Consider the following 23,559-nt stretch of genomic DNA (forward strand, 5'->3'; position numbering starts at 1 on the left):
ATTTGATTGGGTGATGAAAAACTAATACATTTGATTTCTTGGTGTAATCAAATAATATTCAATTACTTCATGTAATAAAGTATTGACGAGATTTCGTCATCAGGATGAGATTTACAGATATTTCTTTCTGAGTTAAGTCATGTGACATTCACAAGCTGAGCCGTGATGGGTCGACCTGGACAACTGTGATGTCATCGTCAGTTACCAGCCATTGGCAAAATGGGTGGACTTTCTGCTTTAACTCATGTTTCACAAAGAAAACATTGAGAATGTCATGTTTAGACTTCGTCTTGTCCAGACTTTGTCTAGACTTCGAATGTCGTGTTTAGACTAGAAGGGTTTGCACAGAACATATGATTGGAAAATTACACTTTTGGGGCTGTCTTCCACTTTCAAGATTTTCAAGTGTGCCTTATAGCCGGAAAGGAAAAAATAGGATAAAGTGAAAGGATTCTATTTTATTCAAGTCATTGGAGTCACATATTTTAATTCAAGTGAAATATTCAATTCAAATGAATTTTCGTTACAGCCATCCCGTTTGGATTCTCCAATGCAAGACCATGCAGGCCATGAAGATTCAACGTCACCCCAGAACAAGTGTGACCGGCGCTAGTCCTCCCACGCGACACACTTTTGGATGTAATTACCCATTTTGCTCTGCCATTGATCGCGACAAAGCAATTCTTTTGTTATATTTGCTTTGAATATGAACATTGCTGGGGATGAAAGCCGTCCTCCGATGGTTACGACAATTGTGCTAGCTTGGCAGAAGGTGGCCTTACGGGGAAGTGGGGGGGGGACTTGACAGGGGGCTCTTTGTTTGCTTGTGAATGTCAAATGCACCGTTTGTTTCCGTCCAGGATTCATCTGTGAATCGCTGCCCGCTGACAACATGCAAACTCTTGCAACACAACAACCCGCAACCGAGGAGACATCATCAAAATATGCATTCTGCACATATGCATATAAAGGTATTTTTGTTTAAGAATAAAATAAAAGTATATTAACATAACAAGACTTTTTCTCACATTTAAGATGCAAAATTTCACTAGTAACGCGTATTTCTAATTTGTCCCTAGAAATCTTCTTTACCGTCATATAACGCTCGTAAATATGCAGTAAATGTAATAATGCACTGTATTTTCCGCACAGTTTGGTGCACCTAAAAGTCTTCAACTTTCTAAGATGACAGTGGGCCTTACACTCTGGTGTGCCTTACACAGTGAATAAAGTTTTCATTTTTGGTGGTCAAAAAAAAATGTAATACAGAATACTATGTAAATATATAATATATAAATTATTCAGTTTATATCTCTGCATTTTGATATGCTTTATATGCTCTGATTTTGAAGCAATTTATATTTTTAAAGGTTTTTATAAATCCAGAAAGTTTTTTAATCAAAACAATATCTTTTAAGTTTTTTTGGTTGCAATTTGATTAAAAAAAACATTCATTTGAATCACAAACATATACATGTATTGAAATCCAGAGGTATTTTAAAAAAAATATATAAAACAGCCATTTATTCATTTTGGGAGTGAACTGAGTAGTGAGAACGCTGGTTAATATTCTATCAGTGAAGTTTGACTGACTTATCTGATTGTTTTGTTGACAACCCCATTGGCGTAGCGCCATGTAGTGAATGCATATTGCAGCCACTACTGTAGTTTCTATTCTACGCGCCTTATAATGCAATGCACCTTATATATGAAAAGTTTTAATCCAGTATGCCTTGTAGTGCGGAAAATACAGTATTTGTTATAACTGTGTGTATTTAAATGCACTCATAGAGATGGTTTATCAAAAAAAATTAAATATTTATTTGCAATTTTCTCTCTTTTTTCCATACATTGAGGTCAACATAAGTTATACATTATTTGTATAAGAAGATTGTGACCAGTTGATTCATTTTACCTTTAAACCTCCGTTCCATTAAGCAAAGTTGAAAAAAAATTGTACCAAGAGCAACACAAAGATTTGCGATACAAAAGTAAGCTTTTTTTTTGCACAAAAAAACACAGCGTGTATAATTTGTGTCTGTTGTTTTTGTTGACACGAAAAAGAAGAACAAAATTTACCGCACAACAGTTTGTGTTTCATCCCACGCCGAGGAAAAATAAGAATGCTAGATGGCACAGAATTCTTTTTTTTTTTTAACCTGTCCTGTCCCTTTTGCTTTTAAACACACCATCCATCTCACGTTACGCATTTAGTAAAAGAGTTCATAGAAATAAAAAATACAACCCCATAGTCATATTCACACTGGTCCTTCATCGTTTTTTTTATGCCTTCCCATCTCAGATTCCATTGAAAATCTGTGCGAATAAATAATTAAAAAAGCAAATAAATACATAATTATCAACATCTTTTAAACCATATTTTTTGGAGGGTTGCCTTGACCACCTACTTGAAAAAAAAGAACTGATGAACCCATCTCAGGGCGACCACTATGTGGACATGTATTTTATTTTTTTATTTTATTTTGGATGAATGAATGACTACAGTCCGTTGCAGAATTAACCCACATCCACCAGTTTCTCTTGGCAAATTAGAGTCAACTTGCCTGGAGGAGAAAACCACTATTGAGCTTTTGTCTGGAACTCTGATTGGTGAAATCATCAATGAAAAAGTGCATCCCAAACTGGCATGGCCGATAAAAGATTTGACGGTTTGGCATGGTTCCGAAAAGTCAAGGTTTCAAAAACCGCTATTACTGTCTGTCGCCAGAAATGAACACGTCTCATATTTCCATAAGGGAGTACTAAACAGGAAACAGTATGACGCCGCTTGTGGATTTGAGTCAAATAGCCACCTCTTTGAAGATAATAAGATGCCAGTCTTTTTTTTCTCCCTCTCTCCTTTGTCCTAAAAAAAGCTTAACAGTGACGGTATGCCGTGATCGAAAATAGAAGAAAAATGTTATTTATTTATTGAAACTAAATGTAGTAAACAATTATTAACACATTCACAGTCATTGATGACGAAAAATCAAAGATATATTTAAACAAATTTGAACTGGGTTGGCAGCAAATAACTTAAAGTTCTCAAAACCATGATTTCATTGTTAAAATTCCGTTTTGTTGAACATATAGTATGTATTGCGGACGGACGGTCCATTACTGATGGATGGCTAGTTTGCAGTCATCGTATCACCGTAGTTACTCACCGGCAGAGATGGGCAGTTCGTCAGGGACCAACGGGCTGCCCGTCAGTCCACTGACTACCATTAAAAAAAAAAAAAAAAAGTGGGCTATGGACAGTTGGGACAGGGAATACTGGTATAAAATTATCAAAAATAATTGTAAAAATAATGTAGAGTTAAAAGATAGATATGGGCTTTGGTAGGACTTTGAAAACCACAGTTTAATCAAAAACTAGATTTGAAATACAAATTCCAAATGTTTCCAAAGCTGCCAAAGCTTGAGGCATTGTACATGCAGTTACCCTTTCCACCACTACGATTACTGGTAGTTACGTTATAATGGCTAGAGTACACCATAGAGATACTGCACAATTTCCAATATGCTTTATGGATTGCTCGCTGGCTCGCAACATTGTGGAATTCAAGGAGGAGGAGATTTTGACACGCAGGAGCAGACGGAGGCCTCACAGCTTCGCCAAGTCTGTGTGAAACAATCCTATTCACATGGCGTTTGTGACGTCGCACGATTCAAACATCTAACTTTGAATATGCTGTAGCAGATATTCCAAATTCTGTTCAAAAGTAAAATAGTAAAATGCAGTTTTTAGGACATTTTAGAGCTGTAATTATCATACCGGGATACCTTTGCTCATGGATATAATACCGTCAGAGTCTAATATCGGCTCATGCCTAGTCCCAATAATTTTGTCCACATAGAAAAATACAGATATGTTCCTGGACTAGAGTTGAAAAGTTTATTGGAACATTTCCTGCTGCTATCTCGGCAATTCCGTGATTCCGGCATCTCCTTTCACTCAGCTGTCACACTCAATTCCCATATAAAGTCCTTCGGAAAAGCCAAAGCCAGGTCGGACAAATCAAGTGAGATAAGGAGGTCCTTCTGCTGTGTGTTTTTTGAGAACACGGGACAAGGAAAGAGGAGAATATAGAAGAAGTCTCTCCGCTTGACAGGACGCTTTGCTAGGACACGTCCTCGTCCGGCTTTCCCGGAGCATAGTAGCCCGCCAGCTGACGGAATCGAGGCCCCCAGTCACTGAGGTATGAGAAATCCTGCTCGGACGTGGTGGACAGTGTGTGGATGGAGCTGAGCGACAGGGCGGGCGAGCTCGTGCCCTCGAAGGCGTACGTCTGGAACGAGTCATACGGCGGCACCGACAGGTCGGCGTCGGCCTGTTCCACCTTTTTGCGGATGTAACCTTTGAAGAGGGCGAAGTCAGAGGCGGAGCACGACTCCGCCGCCGCCGCCCCTTGCGCGAAGCGGTTCGCCTGTAACCAGTGCGGCAGCGCGCGGATGTCCGGGTCGGCGGCGGCGGCGGCGCTCTTGTTCTCGGGGAAATCGTAGAGGTTCCTTAAGGCGCTCATGTCATAGGCCTGAGTGTCCTGCTCGCCTCCGCCCTCGTCGTTGTACTTGATGACGTTGTCCCGCATATCCTCCTCGTCCTCGGCCATGCGTTGGCCTTTCCGATGGCGTTTGAGGGTCAGGATGAGCAAGACGAGGACTGAGGGCAAAAGGAGGGTGGGGGAGAAAGTTACGCTATGGTTCGTTGAAGGACTATCAAAAAAACAAAGACATTTAGCCTCAAGTACGGAGGGTTTAATCATCAACCCTTCTGCATCAATCTTTGACAGGGACGTATTCTAAAAAAATGATGGTTAGTATACCGGATGGTCTAGTGCTCAAGGGCCACGTTTGATTATTTATTATTATTCGTGGATGATGTGTGTCATAATTCTGATCTTGATCTGCTCTTACTGGCCGTTCAAAGTAAAAATTAATGATGCCTACTGTATTTTCCACACTATAAGGCCCATCTAACAGCCTTCAATTTTCTCAAAAGCGAACGGTGCGCCTCACAATTTGGTTCGCCTTATACAGGTACAGTGCGTCAAGCGCAAGTTTTCATTTTTGGGGCAAGGAATGTTGAATGTTTATCTTCTCCTCTGCCCCGTCGTTTTGCAAAGTCACCCAACTCTAAAGGTAAATTCACATCGTTTTTATTATTCTTTACATTATGTATTTTGAATTCAATGACTATTATGCAACATTGTATTTCTAATATGTATTTGTTACAGTTTTTGTTGCATATAATGTTATTAATTTAAAGTGCTTATGGTTCGGGGGGGGACTTGGAACCGATTACACAATTTACATGTAAAGTGCCTCTGACATTTTAACTACTTTTAAAGCAGTGCTTGATCACATCCAAGTGAGTGTGCATTTCTTTAGTATTAAAGAAAAACAAAAACACTCTAAATGAGCTGTTATCAGTACGGTATGGCCGATATTGCACAGCCAGGTATCATAATTGGAGGATCGGAAGTATTGGGGGATGAGGCGGGTAAAAAAAAAAATGCCATCGGAAAAACACTAAATGTAGTTCCCTGCGAGAGCTGATTTTGAAGCGGAATGAAAAGTGCACCTGATTTTATTCCTCTGGACGTTGCTACATAAAACACATGGCCTGGGCACGATGGATTTTCCACTGAGTGCCACCGATATAACTTTGATTTGACTTCTGTGGGAGCAAACAGCCAGCAGGAGGCGATGGGGGAGGCTAAGGGCGTTTGGGTGCATTGTCAAGTTTTTCATTTGAAATGCATGAGCATTGATTTTGCGGCCTCGCCCAAAAATATGATTTAAATGACTTAAAAAGGGGGAGGGACGCACTTTATATCAATACTCGTTCAAGCCTGAAGAAAGTAAAACTGTGAGGATGCTTCAGCACTTTTAATGAAAGGCAGATAAGTGCAAAGAGTACAAAGATGACTTTTGATTGCAGTGAAAACACATCACAACACAATAATGTTATTATGGCCAATTTATTAAATAATATTTTACATAAAATCATTATTCTTAACTATTGTTATTACTAGAATTAGGGATGAGTGAGTAGTGATACCAGATGTTGGTATCTGTGCTGATACCAACATTATTTCAAGGTGTTGGTACTCACAAAGGAGTCAATACCAGAATTGACTTTCTGCTTGTTGCAGTTTAATGATCAGGAATGAGAAATAAGGATGATTAAAAAAAATAAGAAAATCCTTCAGATTTAAGGAAAATTGCTGTATTCAGAGATATAGCTTTGTTTTTAAAATGCTCTGTCAATTTCTTTCCACCTCTGCATTTCAGTTATAAATGTATTTTTTATGATTGAAAATGTATTAACACCATTTTTCAAATTTTTATATGCTAGAAATGCTTCCATTTTTAAACAATTTATGTGGGGAAGGCACAAAAATAAATCCAGAATATTTATCAATTAAAACAACGAAAAAATAATCATATATTTTAATGTTTTTGGTTGCAATTTGAGTAAAAAAAAGAAAAAAAAGTTTCCCACTAAACTCTTGATTTATGTTGGCATCGATCTAAACAGTCTTTTAATATAATCAAAAGGTATTTTCCCCATTCTTGAGATAGTACTTTCCACAAATCATCTTTTTTCTTAATTTTGATTGTCTATTAATACATTTTGACTGACTTATCTGATTGTTTTGTTGACATTCCCTTTAGCACAGCTCTATCTAGAGGATGGATAATCGAACCTCAGCCAATACTGTAGCTTCTGTAGATTCAATGTGCCTTATAATGCGGTGCACCTCATATATGAAAACTGTTGTAAAATATAAGGTGTGTCTTCTCATCCAGTATGCCTTGTAGTGCAGAAGGTATATTTACATTTGCCTGCTTGTCTATTTCGTTGCAGTCTACTCAATAAAAATGAAAAAAAACAACAACTTTGTAAACTATCTTAAGAAAATATCTACTGAGCATTACTTTGATCTTTTTGCCAGAATATCGTTTCGTCTCATGGACTCATGAGACATCATGTCTATTTGGATTCGTGTCTTGTTCCGTCCCGGGTAACCTCATAGCCACTATTTTTGTTTTGCAATACAAGTTGTTTATCCCTAGTAGGAGCTCCAGTGGATTAGTTGTTGACTGGCATCCGGCTGGATCCTGTCTATATAACGGAACAATTAACTGATGCCAGCAGAAAGAGCTCATTAGCCAATGGCCGCCTGGATGCATCTTTAGGAATCAATGGCCCAAACGCCGGCAGAGATAAAACGACTATAAATAACACGGTGGGTGCGGGCCCAGACGGCCGCGCAGCGTTTGATGGCGCAAACCCGGCAACAACAAGCACGGACACACGCGCTCACAGCGTGGCCGGCGCATCGGCCGTGTCCGGGGGATTTGCATACTGCCGTTGTTAGATGGGAAAGTAGCCTTGCAAGTTCGAATCTTGCCATCATTTATTTGCCTGCTGTCCTCAGGGGGCGGTTGCCAATCATCTATGGGCATTTATGAGTGAAAAAAAACATACAGCAGCGGGAAAAATACAAGTATTAAGACCATATGGAGTTGTAGCTCGAGGAAAAAAAAAGGAGAACGATATTTAAGATGTTTTTTTAATTATTTATTCAGCGATAAATATAGAGCAGGTCGTCACTTGAGACGAGAGACCATAGTAAGACTTCTAATATTCCTTTTCCGCGACAAATAGCCAGTGAGTGAGAATTTTGATTCTAAAGCAGTGATTCCCTATTATATTTTGCCAAGCCCCCCAGGAAAGAAAAAATGTTTCACCCCCCCTCCACCACTCACACACAAGAAAATCATAGTATAAATCTATAACTATTCATTATTTTTTGTCAGTGTTTATAAGGGTTACAGCTTAGTCTAGAACAGAAAAAAATAACCAATGGCATCAAAGAAAAAAATTTCTTATTTTTTTGCAATTACTGATGACAGAAACAAAGCCTTTTCCCTGGGGTCATTCACGCCCCCCCCTGACAGCACCTGGTGCCCCCCCACCCCATTCCAGGGAGCCCACCCCACTCTTTGAGAAGCACTGCTATGAAGTGAGAATCCCAAAAACAAACTTAAAAATTTGAGATAAAAGTGCCAAACTTTTTTTTTCACTGGCCCTGACCCTCTTCTGCACATTTCAAAGAGCAACTCTACCTAAGGTTTTTTGTTTTTTTTTTTTTTTTATCTTCAGCCTCTGAAGGCAGCTTCACTGACGCACATACAATTTGATAGGCATGTGGATTTGAAAAAAAAGTCCAAAGCACCAATGCCTGAAATGTCAGTTATTGATTTTTTTTTTTTTAAAGTGGCCGTTTAAAGATCATTTTGTCCATTTCCGGGACTCCTACAAAGAGCGACTTGTCCAGGCATTTTGCCCAATTTCCACCAAATTCATTTTCAATTCAGAACACCACTACCCTTTGGAATGCAATCATCTGAGCCGTGTCGGATAATGGCCTCTATTTGTCTAAATGGCTTAAAGACTCACTTTTCTGCTCACCTAAGGAGACTTGAGGGAGACCGAGCCAACTTGGAATGTGGACGCCATGCGGCGGCTCTCCCTGATAACATCCAATCACTTTCCCCTCGCATTGTTTGCCGGGCTCCACCGGGAAGGCCGTGCCTATAACCATTGTGTTTATTGTTCTCCGCCGCCAATGGGCTAAATTAATTGCCATGGGGTTCGGGAGGGAAACGGTTGCATGGTAAATCACAACCCGCGCCTCCACGCATACGTAAACAGACACGCCGGGTTCAGCCCTAATGAGGGGAGTGTCAGCAGGGGAAAAAAAAAAAAAACAAACAATTGGATGGGCAGATGCTTCTTGTGCAAACACGTTCGAGCGCGGCGGATTTAACCTTGTGGCATTTAATGCGGTGGCGTCGCTGCCGATTATATGTGCTGACACTCCAGCTGAAAATCATTGAAAAGGCGGATAACTTGGATATTAGCGTTAGTTGTGCATGGGTTAGTAGCTTGCTGACTTGCAGGCCAGGGCTGGGCGATACAGAGGTTCTGGCCAATTTCCGCTGGGCTTGATTGTTATATTCACTATTTGTGCCCTTACACCTGTGGGAGCACTGCTCTAATTAGAGTATATTAAACAAATATGAACATTAAAGAATAAATAGGAATAAAATAATAATGAAATGCAATTGTTATTTTCAGCGTGTTCTTGATTTGTTATTTATTCAGCACATTAATAGCGTTATATATTTCACTCTTTGTTATTTAACGATACTGGGGACTACGACGTGGTGTTAACTCTTTATTAGCGTAGCACGTCGTTGTAACAAGCGGTACAACAATACCCATTAGGCATTGCGTAACAAACTACGGGTAACAATCAGACTCAAAATACACCACAAATAGCTCTGGGGAAATGCTATCTCTCAGTATGTCCAGTTTTTTTGAGCCCTGAACCAGAAGTTTTCAAATGTGGAAAGTATCCATACTTTACCTATTTGAGACAAAAAATACTGTAGTAGATATATTGATTTCAAACTTTTAAAGTTTAAATGATTAAACTTTATAAACTTCCTGTTTCCATCCCTTGGCTGTAGTCGGGGAATACCAGTAATGGCGCACATACGTCAAACTAGAGTGGAGCCTCTAGCTGACCAAACATGATAACAAGCGGCGTTTACACTTGAAATTCCAATTTTTTACACAAGCAACCTAGGTCTCAAAGCTCTTTTTCTTAACAAAGCATCGAGGGCGCAAAAGACAAAGTGTGAAATAGCAATGGAACACTGAATATATTTGTGAATTTCACACTTAGGCCTTCAGTGATGTTCTACCTGGTCCGACACCACATCTGCAGAAATTAAACATACGACTTACAGAGCGTCGCATTACCTCAATCGTGTACTACACAGGCTAATTTCCGGAGCATTTTACATCAATATCAGCAATTAAAACACATATACATAACTATAAAAATGAAACAAATTTAAACGATAAAGGAAGAAAAAAACTTTTGAGAATGGGAACCTAATTGATACAATAAATGGAAAAAACACTTTAAATGGAAATGGAAAACCTTTTGCAGGATAAATAACAAAAGAAAAATAAAACATATTAATGAATATTCAATCGTAAAATAAATGTATCATATATATCAAATATAATATGTGCATATATGTATAATAACATCAAAATCTATAAATACAAACATGCACCAAAAACCTTCTGCTTTTCATCTTTCATTCATTGAGGGAATTTTCGGAACGTAACCCTGGAGATAACTGAGGAAACACCATCAGGCAAGCTATTACCGATAAAAATAAATCTAGTATTTCCACCCCCGTGCGAGCCAAGTAGAAACCCGCACGGACCTTCTGCGCTTCTCCACGCAAAGCCCGCCCCAGTCCCTCCCAAGTGTGCGTACAGATGTTGCGATAAGCGCCCCTGACAAGACGGTTAATGTGGCCCCGGGCCGCCCTAGCCAGAACTTCATCTCCAGCAGATGGAGAGTTAATTGGACCGCAGGCATGCAGATGCTGCGGCGCCTCGGGCCTCTGAAACGCCGGACGAAGGGGGACGCTCGCTTTGTTAAGTAATTAGGGAGACATTTGTTTTCATTTTCAGCTGACAATTGATGTAACAGAGAAGGTGGGCCAATCTCAGGAGAGGGAAGATGCCTGCAATCGAGCGTATCGACTGAATAAATTCATCTATCTAATTTCTATTGAGCTTGTCTTCATTAGGGTCCCTGGTAAATAGGGCCTATCCCCATTGATTGGGGATGGTATCGCTAGCCGTATTTTATTTAGTAACTCCGGGAGAAAGAACGCGTAACGTCATTATTTTTTATTTCAGGGTCGACTGCCTAAAAATTGCACCTCTGTATAAATATAAAGGCATATAGTGTTGTGCCAATGAGTCATTATAACAAGATTTAGCAAAAGTTGCTCAATTCCTGTTCCAATTAATTTGTTCTTGATTTGAAAATAAATTCATACTTCCTGCTTGGCATTATAAAGCATTAAATAGGTATCTATAGGTTCTCTGAAGTAATTTAACCTACCCCTTTAAGCTTGCATGTCCAAATGGGGGCCATTTGTGGCCCACCATTTTAGCATTTACTCAAATTACATTATAACCATTAAAATATAGTGCAAAAATTTAACGGTGACTGTGTACAAGTTTTAATCCTCCAGTATTTTATTAACTTTTGGGACATGTTCTTCTACATCATTCTCGCAGCATTTTAGCCAAGGAGTGGCACACTCGTGGTAGTGTGAAGTGAAATTTCAGCTCCTTGGTGTCTTATTTCAATGCTCTCCCTTTGATGTGAAATACCTTTGACGTAAAGAGCAAAGGATTGGAAAAAATACTGCACAATAGAAAGCCTTGACGTATGTTCCATGAAATGATTACATTACGCAAACACACGTTTTAAATAGCCAGGAGAAGCGACTTATAAAATGTACTCTTGCTCTTTAAAAAAAAAAAAAAAAAAAAAAAGATCACTAAGTGATGCTCTGATGTCGAGAAGATGTTTTGCTTAATGGAGGCATATTCCTAACAAGTCTTATTAGGAGCAGCTCTTTGCAAGTCGCGTATAGCCGTGTGAGTCACGATTGCAAGCGGCGGGGTGTCAGGTCATCCATCATTCAGGTGGTGCATGCGTTCGCCTCTGCTGCAAAGACTATTCATAAAAAGACGGCACAGAACAACAAGAAAGCTTACTCGACTGCGTGTAAAACCTGTTTGTGTTTGTACCATCATGTGTAAAGTCTTGTAAGCGTCAAGTGGGTTGCTCCTTTCACTCCATCGCAATAAGAAGCCCGAATGACTTGAACGGAGCAAAGCCAAGGCAGAAAAGCTATCGACGATGTACTGTAAATGCGGCGTGACCACCAGGGGGCAGTCTAATCAAAGGACGTTAATGTATAAGCTTAGTTATTAGTAGAGCTGGGCAACGAAAATAGATTCCCAATAGTTTTGATTCCTAGTTATCGTATGCCGATTTTCATAATGATTATTTTTCACTGGAATAGGGCCTTTAACCCTTGTGCAGTATTTGGAAAATTTATGGACCATCTTCTTCCACGTCATTTTAGTCACACTATTATCGATGACACGATTATGACATTAGTTTTTATTCTCACAGTATTTTAGCCATTAACGACACACTCCTTGTAGTGTGATAACCATGTGGTAAGGCCATTTGCTGCTTTGACACGTGGTCACCATCTGGGTGAAATTTCAGCTTTCTGATATTTTCTTTCAAATCTTTGCCTATGATGTGAAATACCTTTGATGTAAAAGGCAAAGAATTGTACAACATTTTGCAAAAAGGTTAAAGTTGTTTTGTGCAAAATAGAACAAAACTTACCGTATATTTTCAAAGTCATTTTTTTCCCAGTTTCAACCCCGATATTAGGGGGTCGACTTGTAACAGCATTGTTCAAAACCAGACCAACTTTCTCCACACATCTGTGTTTGAAAAGCATTCATTTGATTGTGAAATACGTCAGATTATGTTATGAACAAGGCATAACATGATTATATATAATGTCTTACATCTAACGTCACAAATCAAGCATTTTTGTTAAGCACCGTAATCTTGCTTGTTTCCAGTCAAAAACAAGGCTGTATAGTTCTTTTTTTGGCTGACTGACACATTGAGTATGAAAAGGAAAAGAAACTGCCTGACAAAAGAATCAGCTTACATTGTCCTTATTTCACTGAAGGACAAAAAAACCCACGGTTTTTGGTTTAGCAATGGAAGTTGGTAATGGAAATAAAATTGTTTTGAAAAAAAAACAACCTAACAACTCTCTGGTGTGACTCAAGTGTAATGGGAAAAATACAGTACGTTAAATGTAATGGAAACAAATACTTTAAAAGCCAAATGATTTATAATTAAATAAATATTAGCTTTTTATTGACATATCCGCCAGATGAAATCCTGTGCCTTTGGTGACCTGCCCAGCGTTCCCAGGTCCATACTAATGAAGTGTGCTCATCCATCCATCACCCAGCCATTTAGTCTGTAATTCAGTTATACATTCATGATTTTCGCTTACCTATGAGGATGAGCATGCACACCAGCAATGCTATAAGTGCCCCTGGGCTGAGAGCTGCGCTCATTACATAGGCTGTAGCGTTGCAGGATTGGATGGTTCCCTCTGTAAAAGAAAAAGAAAATCACTAGCAATTAGTGATGTGTTATTACTTACGTTTGCCATTTTGAAGTCGCGTATTAAGAGCCGTTTTATAAGATCCAAAAACGGCACAGAAAGCACACTAAGTATCATGGACTTGATTTTAAAGCGGCATCGTGTTACCTCAACCCTGCAAGCAACCAATGATATTCTGCCTCCTTTAAACACCCCCCCCCCTTTTTTTTTTTTTTTTTTTTTTTTTACAAACAATAGTTAAATAAATACCGGCAACAGACAGTATTCACAGTTATTACTACCATGACATCCCAACGCCACAGTAAACAGCAAACGCCTGGTAAACAATGATTAAAGTCATCCGGAGTGGAATAGCCGAGTTTACACTATATTATACCTCCTTTGTGGCCTCTGTCTTATTTTTCAGGGGTTGTAAGCAGATAACAAAGAGTGTGCAAAAAGCAAAACAACCCAGATGAACTTTGTGTGGTGCCGATAGTGATTGCTGCTAATGGTGCTCACCTGTGTCACAGCCGCAGATGTGAATGGTCAGCGTGCCCGTGGAGCTGAGGGAGGGGGGCCCGCTGTCCCCCACCAGAATGGGCAGTAAGTAGACGTTCTGCTCGTGGCGGTTGAAACCCGAGCGCTGCGCCCGGATGCCGGCCGTGGTATCTGGGTCGGGTCGCACGAGGGAAAGGAGACATTTGAGGCATTTGGGTCACTATTTGGGTGCAGAAGTCAAAGAAAAGATCTTTGGAATAGGGATAAAGTGTTACCCCATTTCATGGAGGTTGGGGGCCTAAAATACCCACAGTAATCGAAAGCTGAAAAGCAGTGATCGCATTTTTTTTTAACTTTTATTCTATTTTTTTGTGTCTTTTATTCATACCTATTATTATTATTATTACTATTATTTACTTTTTGTCCAGTCAAACTTAGAAGGAGGCAAAATATCAAGAAAAAATTGAGGTAAACCTTCATATATATGTGGTAAATGAAAATCAATAAAGTAGAGTTAGATTTTTGTTTCTTTCCCTTTTTTAAATTTTAATTTTTTTTCCTTTACTAAAATATTAAAGACAATTATTGGATTATTATTATTAGTACTACAGTATTTTGTCCGGTCCGAAAACATTTTTTGAAGCAAGCAGAGAAGAAATAAGAAAAATAGCGAGGTAAACATGCATTAGATGTGATCATAAATGAAAATCCATTTTGTAGAGTTTTAGTTGTTTTTTAATAAATAAAACTGCTATTTTTGACTGATCTGACCTAAAAAGAATAAAAATTGCAGTTTCAGTAGGATCATCAAATCTAAAAAATATATATGTAATGTTTTCAAATTAAGAGCAAATTAATTGAAACATGTAGCAACTCATTACAAAACTGTGCTATAGCGACCCCTTTGCAAAACATTATCTGCCTTTATTTTAAGTTTTATATAAATCCATATCGTGGTTTGGGGACAGGCGAATAGAATGAGACCACCTAATGAAATTTTTTATTTTCATTTTTCAGGTTTGTTTTAGTTCCTTGCACATTGGGAATCAACTTTTGAAAAACCTCGGGTCAAAATCACGTTTCTTTTCGTCATTTTTCTATGAATTTCTGAACTCTCTATCCAATTTGAGAAGATGGCAAAACAAAGTTTGCAACGTAATTGTTACTATTTTTCCTTTCACACTTCAGTGAAAGACATTGAATTTCATAGAGAGTAATGTGGAAAATAAATCGAAAAGTGTTTTCGCCAAGTGGTCCCTTCCCATTAGCCGTTTGTGACACATTTTTCTAGCAGATGAGCCAGAAATGAAACAGATGCCGAATAAAATATGACGAGAGATACCACTACAAATGTGGTTTCAGAGCTTATTGAATAATCTCAGTTATAAGCAGTTCAGATAATAGATGTTTAGACAGAATTTTCAAAAAAACTGCTGTTTAACCAATTTAAAAAAAGCAATAAGGTGGCTGGGCAAGTGTTGCTATGACAACGGCGGAGATGTTGTTTTCCATCAACTTGATTTTGTCGTTGCCAACGTGTATCACGTATTTTCCATGGGATGAAACGGGCAGAATAAACAGAAATTAAACCTCAGCGCTTTGCGTATGAAGCCCGTCCGGCAGACGGAGATGGATGGACAGGAATTCCTGCGGAGGCTTTGACAAATGGACTCGGAGCAGCTTGGTGGGCACACTTGCATAGGCCATATCGAGCAATCCATCTTGTACAACGTACGTCACCATTATCCCTGGCACGGCCAGTCAGACCATGTCTCTTTTAGCGCTTGTGCACGGGAACATGACGCTCCTCAACTTGTCCTTTGGACTTTTACATGGTACCTTTTGTGTGCCGTTTAAAGGCTCCGTCCAGAAAAGCATGAACACTTTTGCACACCGCTATGACTGTCGTTGATTCAATTGTTTTATATGCATTATGTTTCTCTTCTTCAGCTTTGTTGACATTACTATCAGCTACTATTATAATAATATCTATTAATGTTAGTGTAATTATTATGATTAAAAGTATAATAATAAAAAATTATGTAACATATATCATATAACATTATTATTATTATTATTATTATTATTATTATTATTTCTTGCATGCACACTTGGACCTTACAAATCCTGCACAGTGCAGGAAAGCTGAAAAATACATAATATTTTGCGCTATATGATATCTTGCACTATCATCCTCATATGTATAACGTTTCTTCCACTCTATCTAATCCTCTATTATACTCCATTACTGTTTTTTTTGTTGTTGTTGTTTTTTTGTTTTATTGACTACTTTATTATTTGGTCGATTGTGGAATGTAGCCTGCTTGGGGAAGTGAACAGAATAAGAATTTTATTGTGTAGTATTACTATGCATAAGACAATATAACTCTTGATTCTTGATCTATTTGGTATTTAAATAATACCTATAATGTTGTTATAATAAAAGATATTTATATTTGCAAATGTTAAGAATTCAGGTTATTATCGCCTTATATTATGATTATGATTACAATTATGATTATGATTAGTCATAGTAGTAGTGGTAGTAAAGGCAGTTACAGTAATTGTTATTAAGGGAAATCCTTCATGTTTATAGTTGAATGTTATTTCACTCATCAATCACACTCAAATCCACTCACGGATCTATTTTTAAAAAGTGAAGACAAGCTCTCGTCGATTAAGGTTCCCAAAGTGTGGAAGCATAGAAACAACTCGAAAGAAAATCGATAACATGAAGAGCTTAACTCTTTCGTCGCCTACAATATGGCAAACAATTTCATCTAATTAAGTAACGTTTGTTGCCGTGGCGTCGCATCAGGAATGTACCCAGTTGATCGTGCTGACGTTCGCTTTTACTGACAAGTTCAAAATTGCTTCAGCGCGAAGATGGCGGCGGTGTTGGTGCTAGGTGGGTGAAGCTGCGTGTGCGGAGGGGGTCTCTTCCTCTTTTCTCTTCATCATGGTGTGTGCAGAGGCCCGCAGTCAGCATGAGGAGAAGATGCGACAGATTGAAAGTGAAAGGTTGACAAATGTGTCCACCAGAGGAGACACGGGAGAGGCCAATAACGAGAGCGGGTTGGAGGATTACAAGGTCTGCTCGGGTCCTTCCCCCAGCTTAGGTACACAGGGCTGTTTTTGATTACCTACGTTGGCCTACCTACCTACCGTATACATAACGTAAAGAAAGACGTGTGTCGGGTCGGCGCTACGTGTGACCTTTACGTATATTTAATCACGCGCATACAGACCTCGTCACGCTAGCACGGGGAAAATTACACAAGCTGATGGATGCATGTATGCATGCGGGTGTGTGTACAGAGCTGGAGGAAGCTTGGGGGATGAATCTTCCTGCCCATTTGTGCGTGCGTGCAGGTTAGCGCTCAGGCTGCAGCGGGCCTCGCTCGCTACCTCAGCCGGCGCGCTGACATTTCCCCATAGCTCAGCCCGCTCCCGTGACATTTCCCCGGTGTCACATCAATCTTGATTTAGCCGCGTGTCACGTCGGCTTAAGTTCGTGTCTTTAATCGAGGCGCTGCCCACGTGTTTTTTTTTTTTTTTTCTGATGGCAAGGCGGGGTGATAACACCAACTGGGCGAAAGATGTGCACCGCCGCGATAAACGGCGTCTAAAGTTGGCGAAAAGTCAATCATTGGATATTACGCTCCGGGAGGTTTGAGTCGAGCTGTCGTATTTGTTAGAGGAATGGATGTTGTCATTTGTGTACTTTTAACTTGGGGAACTGGGTCAAGAACAACTAACTTGAAGTGGATGTGTTATGTCAAATTGACTTTTGAATGATTTGTAGACAATAACTTATGCACTATGAGCTGCTACTTTTTTCTCACGCTTTGAACCCTGCGATTTATAGTCCAATGAGGAGTACCAGCATTTTTTTTTCTCCACCTAATGACTGAATAGTCTGGTGTTGCGGTTTATTATTATACAGTGGCCCCCCAGGTTACGGTGTCCCTATCTTATGTTTTTTTTACGATACGAAGTGGAATACAAGGTTTTTCCGTCCCCTTATGTCATTGTTCTTGCCTTACGGCATCAACAACAATTTCTCTCGCGCAGCCAAAAGATTCCAATATTCGAACTTGTGTGTCGGTGTGTATGGCTGTGCGAATCACAGCATATATCAATAAAAGCGTCACTGCATACGTCACTAAGATGCTGGTCTGCTATTGGTCGGCGTCACTAAGTTGCTGCTCTGCTAGGCAATCATACGAAAGTAATCTCTTTATTAATGTATTTAAATGCTAATCAATAACCTTAGAACTTCAGCACTTTTATACTTGAGATCTAACGTTATCAATTATTTAATTCCCGGATTACTCAGTTATTATTTTAGTAATGGATTACTAAGGTTAATACATTACTTTAATACGTAAGTATAAAAAGTAAGCAATTACTTTAGTACGAAAGTAGATTACTTTCGTACCCCAGGTAGTAGTACATTACAACCCCTACAGTAATCTATTACCTCAGTACTTTAGTACCTTATGTAATAACTTTAGTAATTTAGTACTTCAAGTAATTTATTACTTTTAGTACTTTAGTACCAAAAGGCATCATTTACTAACCCTAGAGTAATCAAAAGTAATAACTTTAGTACTCCTAAACTTCAATCAATTATTTCAGTACTTAAATACCAAATGTCATTATTTTAGTACATGATTATCTAGTGTAATCAATTACTTTAATACACAATTACATAAAGTAATTGATTGCTTTAGTAAATTGCTTACTTTAGTTGCTGATTCATTTAGTACCTGTCATTTTTAGAAAGTCTTTTACCCAACCTCTTCAAAAAATGTATAAAATATGAATCACTACCTAGGACTGAATATCCGAACCCTACAAAAGTGAACAACAAAAAACATGTCCTCCACCGTCTTCAATTGTAAACTTTGTCACGCTCACCTTTGACATCCCACAGGTCAAAATGCCGATTGCCCGAGGCTTCCGGGGCCAGCGTGAAGTAGAAGTGATGCCCCGTCTGCGGTTCATCTTTGTCCACCACGCTGATGGTGTGAATTATCTACGGAGGGGACAAGTAGAAGACGGAATGTCGTGTGAGAAAGGTTAGAGGCACACAATGGCTGGACCCGCACGCAATCAACCAAGCATTTTAGAGACCCGCCTGAAAGCTTGAATAGACTTTGGAGTCCAAAGCCTTTCAGTCAAAGTGCAGGTGATAAAGTCTCCAGTCAGAAAGGTATTTCAGAAGAAATCTGCATTCTAAAAAAAGAACCAAACTCTTAAAAGGCTTCGCGCAACATAAAGCCCGAGAAGTCTTCAGATGGGCTCTGGCTGCCATCCTCACTTGGGTGAGAAGGAAAATGCTGCGGGAATATAAAAGGACGGGGGGGAATGAAAGGCACAAAACGCGGCCGGGGTGTCGTCCGGCAATCTTCTCTAAGAAGAGTGATCCACATTCAAAGATAAAACTCTACTGTGATCCAATTTAGAGAACTCTGCGTGGACACAATAAGGTGAGATAGAATTCTCGGTGTGCCGAGCAGACATCAAAACACCCCCGGAGGGGCTCTCGCCATTCATTCTACTTCTCTGCGGACGACATCCAATCCTCTGCAGGCACGCTTGTTGCAATGTCGGACGTGCGCCAAAATGAACAAACCACATTTGGGGTGCAAGTACATAAAAACAAAACAAAACAATAAAAAAAAAAAATGCATCTGTTTTTTCCCCTTGCATTTTCAACCAATTTTCAAACTGCAACTGAATGTATCAAAGTTGACAGTTTATACATATATTTTTAAAAACAACATTTCCAATTCATAGAATATACAGTAGTTTACCTGCAGGCCATCAGTGCATTAAACATAAATAATATTTATTGATTTATTTTATACAGAAAATATAGTTTTATGCCTGTTAGTATTATTAATATGATTATTGTTATTATTGTTTTTTATAATTGGATCAACGTCTTTATTTTCTGTATGAGTTTAAATGGTCCCACTGCATTTGAATGCACCATATGTCTTGTCCAGCTGTCAGGAGTGACCAGAGATTTGGATATATCAATTGGAAAGCTTGTTTTCAATTGAGGAAAAACTTCAAACTAAAAGTGTGCTAATTTTGAAGTTGGCCAATGTAGCGCGTTCTTGGAATTTTACGTCATGTCTTAAGAGCGCTCGACAAAATATTCATCCGACTCTTCCCCTCAAACAAACAAGAGGGTTACTAACTCTCCCATGATGCATTGTATTAGGGCATCATTGTTATTTATGGCCTTTTTTTGTTTTCAGTTTTTTTTTTTTTTTTTTTCTTGAAGTTGCCAAGTTGGTCGATTCCAGCAGCAGACCCAACCGAAACGCGCTGCCTGACGTTTCATTAAGAAGTATCCGTCCCAGTGGGCCGAACGGATTGAAATTTAACCACAGGGCAAATGCGATTGATGCTTTAATGGCAAGTGATCCCACGCCAGCAGCGCTAAAAGCAGATTTGCCAACCAGTGCGCAGCCAACGACCCTTTTCTCATGAAGACGTTTGGAAAACAACAAGGCTCTTCTTTAATAAACGTGCAAGTCCCTCAATGCAAGCCAATCTTTTTTTGTGTGATCTCTCATACGCATACAACAAACTCCAATACTCCTGTGATCCATGCGAACTAAAAAGTCTCTGCCAAAGAAACAAACCTCATCTTCTCATCATTCTCCAAAGCCCTCTCGGGTTCATGTAATTTTCAAGTAAAAAAAAAGTAGGGGAATGGGTTGATCTTAGAGCTTTTGTCTCCAACCGAGAAATGAATGATCTATCACAGAGGTGTCCTAACTTTTGCCTGCGAGGGCTACATTCGGAAAAATTTAATCTCTTTTACATTCATTTATGAAGCCTCACAAATCAATTATTTTTATACTGTATATTACAGTGCTATCGTTTGCCTGCATCCTAGATGCATCATTTTTGGCAGGGTGGCTATATTTCCAAATCAACGTCCATCAGACACATGTTGTTTTTGTTTTTTTTTTAACATAAAAATATTAATCAATGTCCATTTATTCTTTTATTCAGAAAAGCATGACTGCTTACGTACATTTCGTTTTTACCTGAGATTTCCTTGTCAAGATATTTCGTCTACAAGCTCTGGTAAGTGAAACAAAATCCATCCTAAAAAAAGAGGACTTCAGTAATTATTTAGTATCAATGATAGGGCAACTAATTCACAGGTAGGAATGAGGCAGAAGGTAAAAAAAAGAAAACGAAAACAAAATGCTTCGCAACCTCGATAAGAGAAACAAAACAGACACGATGAAGCCAAATAAATGAACACTCAAAATAAAAAGTGAACTTTTCCTCAAAAATGGACTAAGTCCACAAAGTAGAGATTGAATTTTGTGATTTATGTTTTGCTTTTTTTTTCTTTCTTTCGAGTTTATTTCTTTTGTTAAAAAATAAATGTAAAAATATTTTCCACCTGGTCCGACGAGCAGAGGAAAAATATCAAGAAAAATAGAGAAGTAAACTTGCAACACATTGGGTGATAATGAAAATCCTTGAAGTAAAGGTAGATTTTTTCTTTTGTTTTTTTTAAAACCCTGTTCTGATTTCTTTGAAGAACCATAATAGGACAAATCTTGATGTGCTTTGGGCATCGGCAAGGGGCACAAACTTGCTAATTCTGAGCAAGCATGCAAACGAACTTCATTGTAAATCTCTGCAAATTTTTTCAAGAAAACTCAATGAGACAACCCTGGATGGCATCGTTACTTGGAGCGGTCTTTTCACCCCTATCCAGGAGCTGAACGACGGAAGAGGAGGCGAACAGGACTTGTGTGGGAGTTTATTGAGCAGCTCGCGTAGCTCCCTCAAGCACAATCCCCTAATTAGATTTCTATCCGCCGCTCGCCTTTCTTGACCCCCTTAAATCTCCTCATTGGGCTGGAAACCTGGAGGGGGAGACTTTCCCAAAAGTGCAGCCGGCCTGACCGCTCAAGGTTGCGAGAGGAAGGTAAGGCCTTTCCATTTTCAGTGGAGCTGGGCAATAAATAAATAGTGTACAAAGACATCAAAATGATTTAAAGGGACATTCATCTCTGAAGGCTTTTGGCGAGACAACATCTGGTGACAGGGTTAAAACAAATAAGCATTCCAAAAGCTACAGCAAAAGCTAGGCTAAGTTAAACTACTTCTTTGTATCCGAGCCCACAGAGCCCCAAATGACTAAGAGGTACAAAACATTAGATTTCGTTTGCCATTTTAATCCATCGTTGTAATTGTCACCATGAACTTTAAACTGCCATATTATTGGGAGCACCTAAGTGTAAACACAATCTAAATAGGCGGCAAGAATACATACAATGATCCAAGAGAGTGCAAGGGCATTAGTGCGCAACAGGTCCCATAAAGAGAAAGTGTCGTTAATGTCTTGCCTTTTTATATTAAATGACATTTGAATAAATAAATCAATTGCACATAAGTTGAACATAGAATTCTGGCAATTCTAGGAGGTGAATGGCAGTCAAGTAACCAATGGGCACATTACAAAGTGACTCACTCTGTTTAGCTTTTAGGCAGGAATGCGAGATAGAAGTTTTAAAATCCCTGCCCAAAAAAGACATTAGTTGGTAAAATAAGATCAGCAACTTGTTTTTTGCAGCTGTTTCTGAAAAACCTGACCATTGACAGAACAGCAAAAAAAAATGAAATCAAATTCCCACCTCTGATCCAAGCTTCAGCAGAAGTCCAATTCGTGCTAAGAAGAACAATGCAATTTAAATCAATAAGACTGAGTGAGAAAATGTGACTTATTCAATGTTGAAAGCCTTGGCTTTCATCTTGAAACATGTTACAGCTTGACCGCAGACAATGTGAAAAATGATGTCATGGCATTGAGAGAAGTTTTTTTTTTCCTTGACATTCATCAAATAAACAGGAAAGAATAACATACCAGCGACTGACAATAAACGGCCTTGCATTCGCCACTTGAAAGCTTTCTCTGGCAAAGCAAACTAAAGGTGTAATCAAGCTACCAGGACACAGATATTTAACATGTAAATGTATCTCTTTTCTATGGAAACCACTATCCATTATCCTTTCAGTTATACACAAAACATTTTCAAATCAGATACATATCGTCGTAAGAACTTAAACCCGCATCAGTTATTGAAACTTATCGCGATACATTATCAACAATTAAAAGTAAAAGGGAATTCAAAATTCTTAGTCCACACAATTTTATTAAGTCCACCAAAAGCAGGTACGCTTTAACAAGATTGTACGCGAAATAATAATAATTAATAGTTTAATATAAGAAAAACAACAAGACGGTTGCGGGTCCAACTATGAATTCAAAATAGAAGCAAACAAATCTTTTTATTTGTTCTTGAGAATAGGCTTTTTAACTGTGAGGCGGATGTGCTAATATTAAATAATTATATTTATGTTACTATATTAATATTATTACATTATCATAAATTATATATAATATATCGGGAAGTTATGACCTCCGTTACTGCAAATAACCAGTAAGAGTCCTTCAAAAAAACGTGATTTTGGAGTCCAGTTCCCCCGATGTAATCACTGGACTAGTTCTGACTCCCAAAACCTTCCGAAAACATGGACCAAGAGACCAAGCGATAATCACAGTAGAAGTCTACAGATACTGCATTCGGGGAAAAAAACAAAAAAAAAAAAAAACAAACAAAAAAAAAACAGGTGCGGCCCTCCAGGAGAGCGTTTGGGTCCATTTGCAACGACAACATTGGATGCCAGAGCAGCCTTCTGTGAAAAAGTTTGGAAACTCCAAGCAGGCAATTTGACAGTTGATTTGGTCTGCGTTGATGTGAAATCTAGCAGGTGTTGTGTGGGCGCTAATAAATTCTGCCAGCGTCGCGGGCCTCAGACGCTCGGCACGCAACAAAAGCCGCGTGAATGCTTTCAAACATGTTTTTATTTATCTATTGCGTTTCACAG

The 23,559-nt window shown here is 38.9% G+C and overlaps 1 protein-coding gene across 1 annotated transcript in view; it reads right to left on the reverse strand.

Annotated features, from left to right (window-relative positions):
* Window positions 1-1,797: 1,797 nt before the first annotated feature.
* Window positions 1,798-23,559, reverse strand: part of cdh22 (cadherin 22) — a 152,265-nt gene continuing 130,503 nt past the window's right edge. The window contains exons 12-15 of the mRNA XM_088423649.1: window positions 18,541-18,658; window positions 13,639-13,788; window positions 13,024-13,125; window positions 1,798-4,663 (exon numbers count right to left, since the gene is read on the reverse strand). Of these exons, the coding sequence (XP_088279775.1) occupies window positions 4,125-4,663; window positions 13,024-13,125; window positions 13,639-13,788; window positions 18,541-18,658 (909 nt within the window). The 3' untranslated portion in view covers window positions 1,798-4,124. The remainder of the gene's footprint in view (window positions 4,664-13,023; window positions 13,126-13,638; window positions 13,789-18,540; window positions 18,659-23,559) is intronic.

The sequence above is a fragment of the Hippichthys cyanospilos genome, chromosome 9 (genome assembly GCF_059441005.1).
Source record: "Hippichthys cyanospilos isolate Australia breed blue-spotted pipefish chromosome 9, RoL_Hcya_1.0, whole genome shotgun sequence".
Taxonomy (NCBI): Eukaryota; Metazoa; Chordata; class Actinopteri; order Syngnathiformes; family Syngnathidae; genus Hippichthys; species Hippichthys cyanospilos.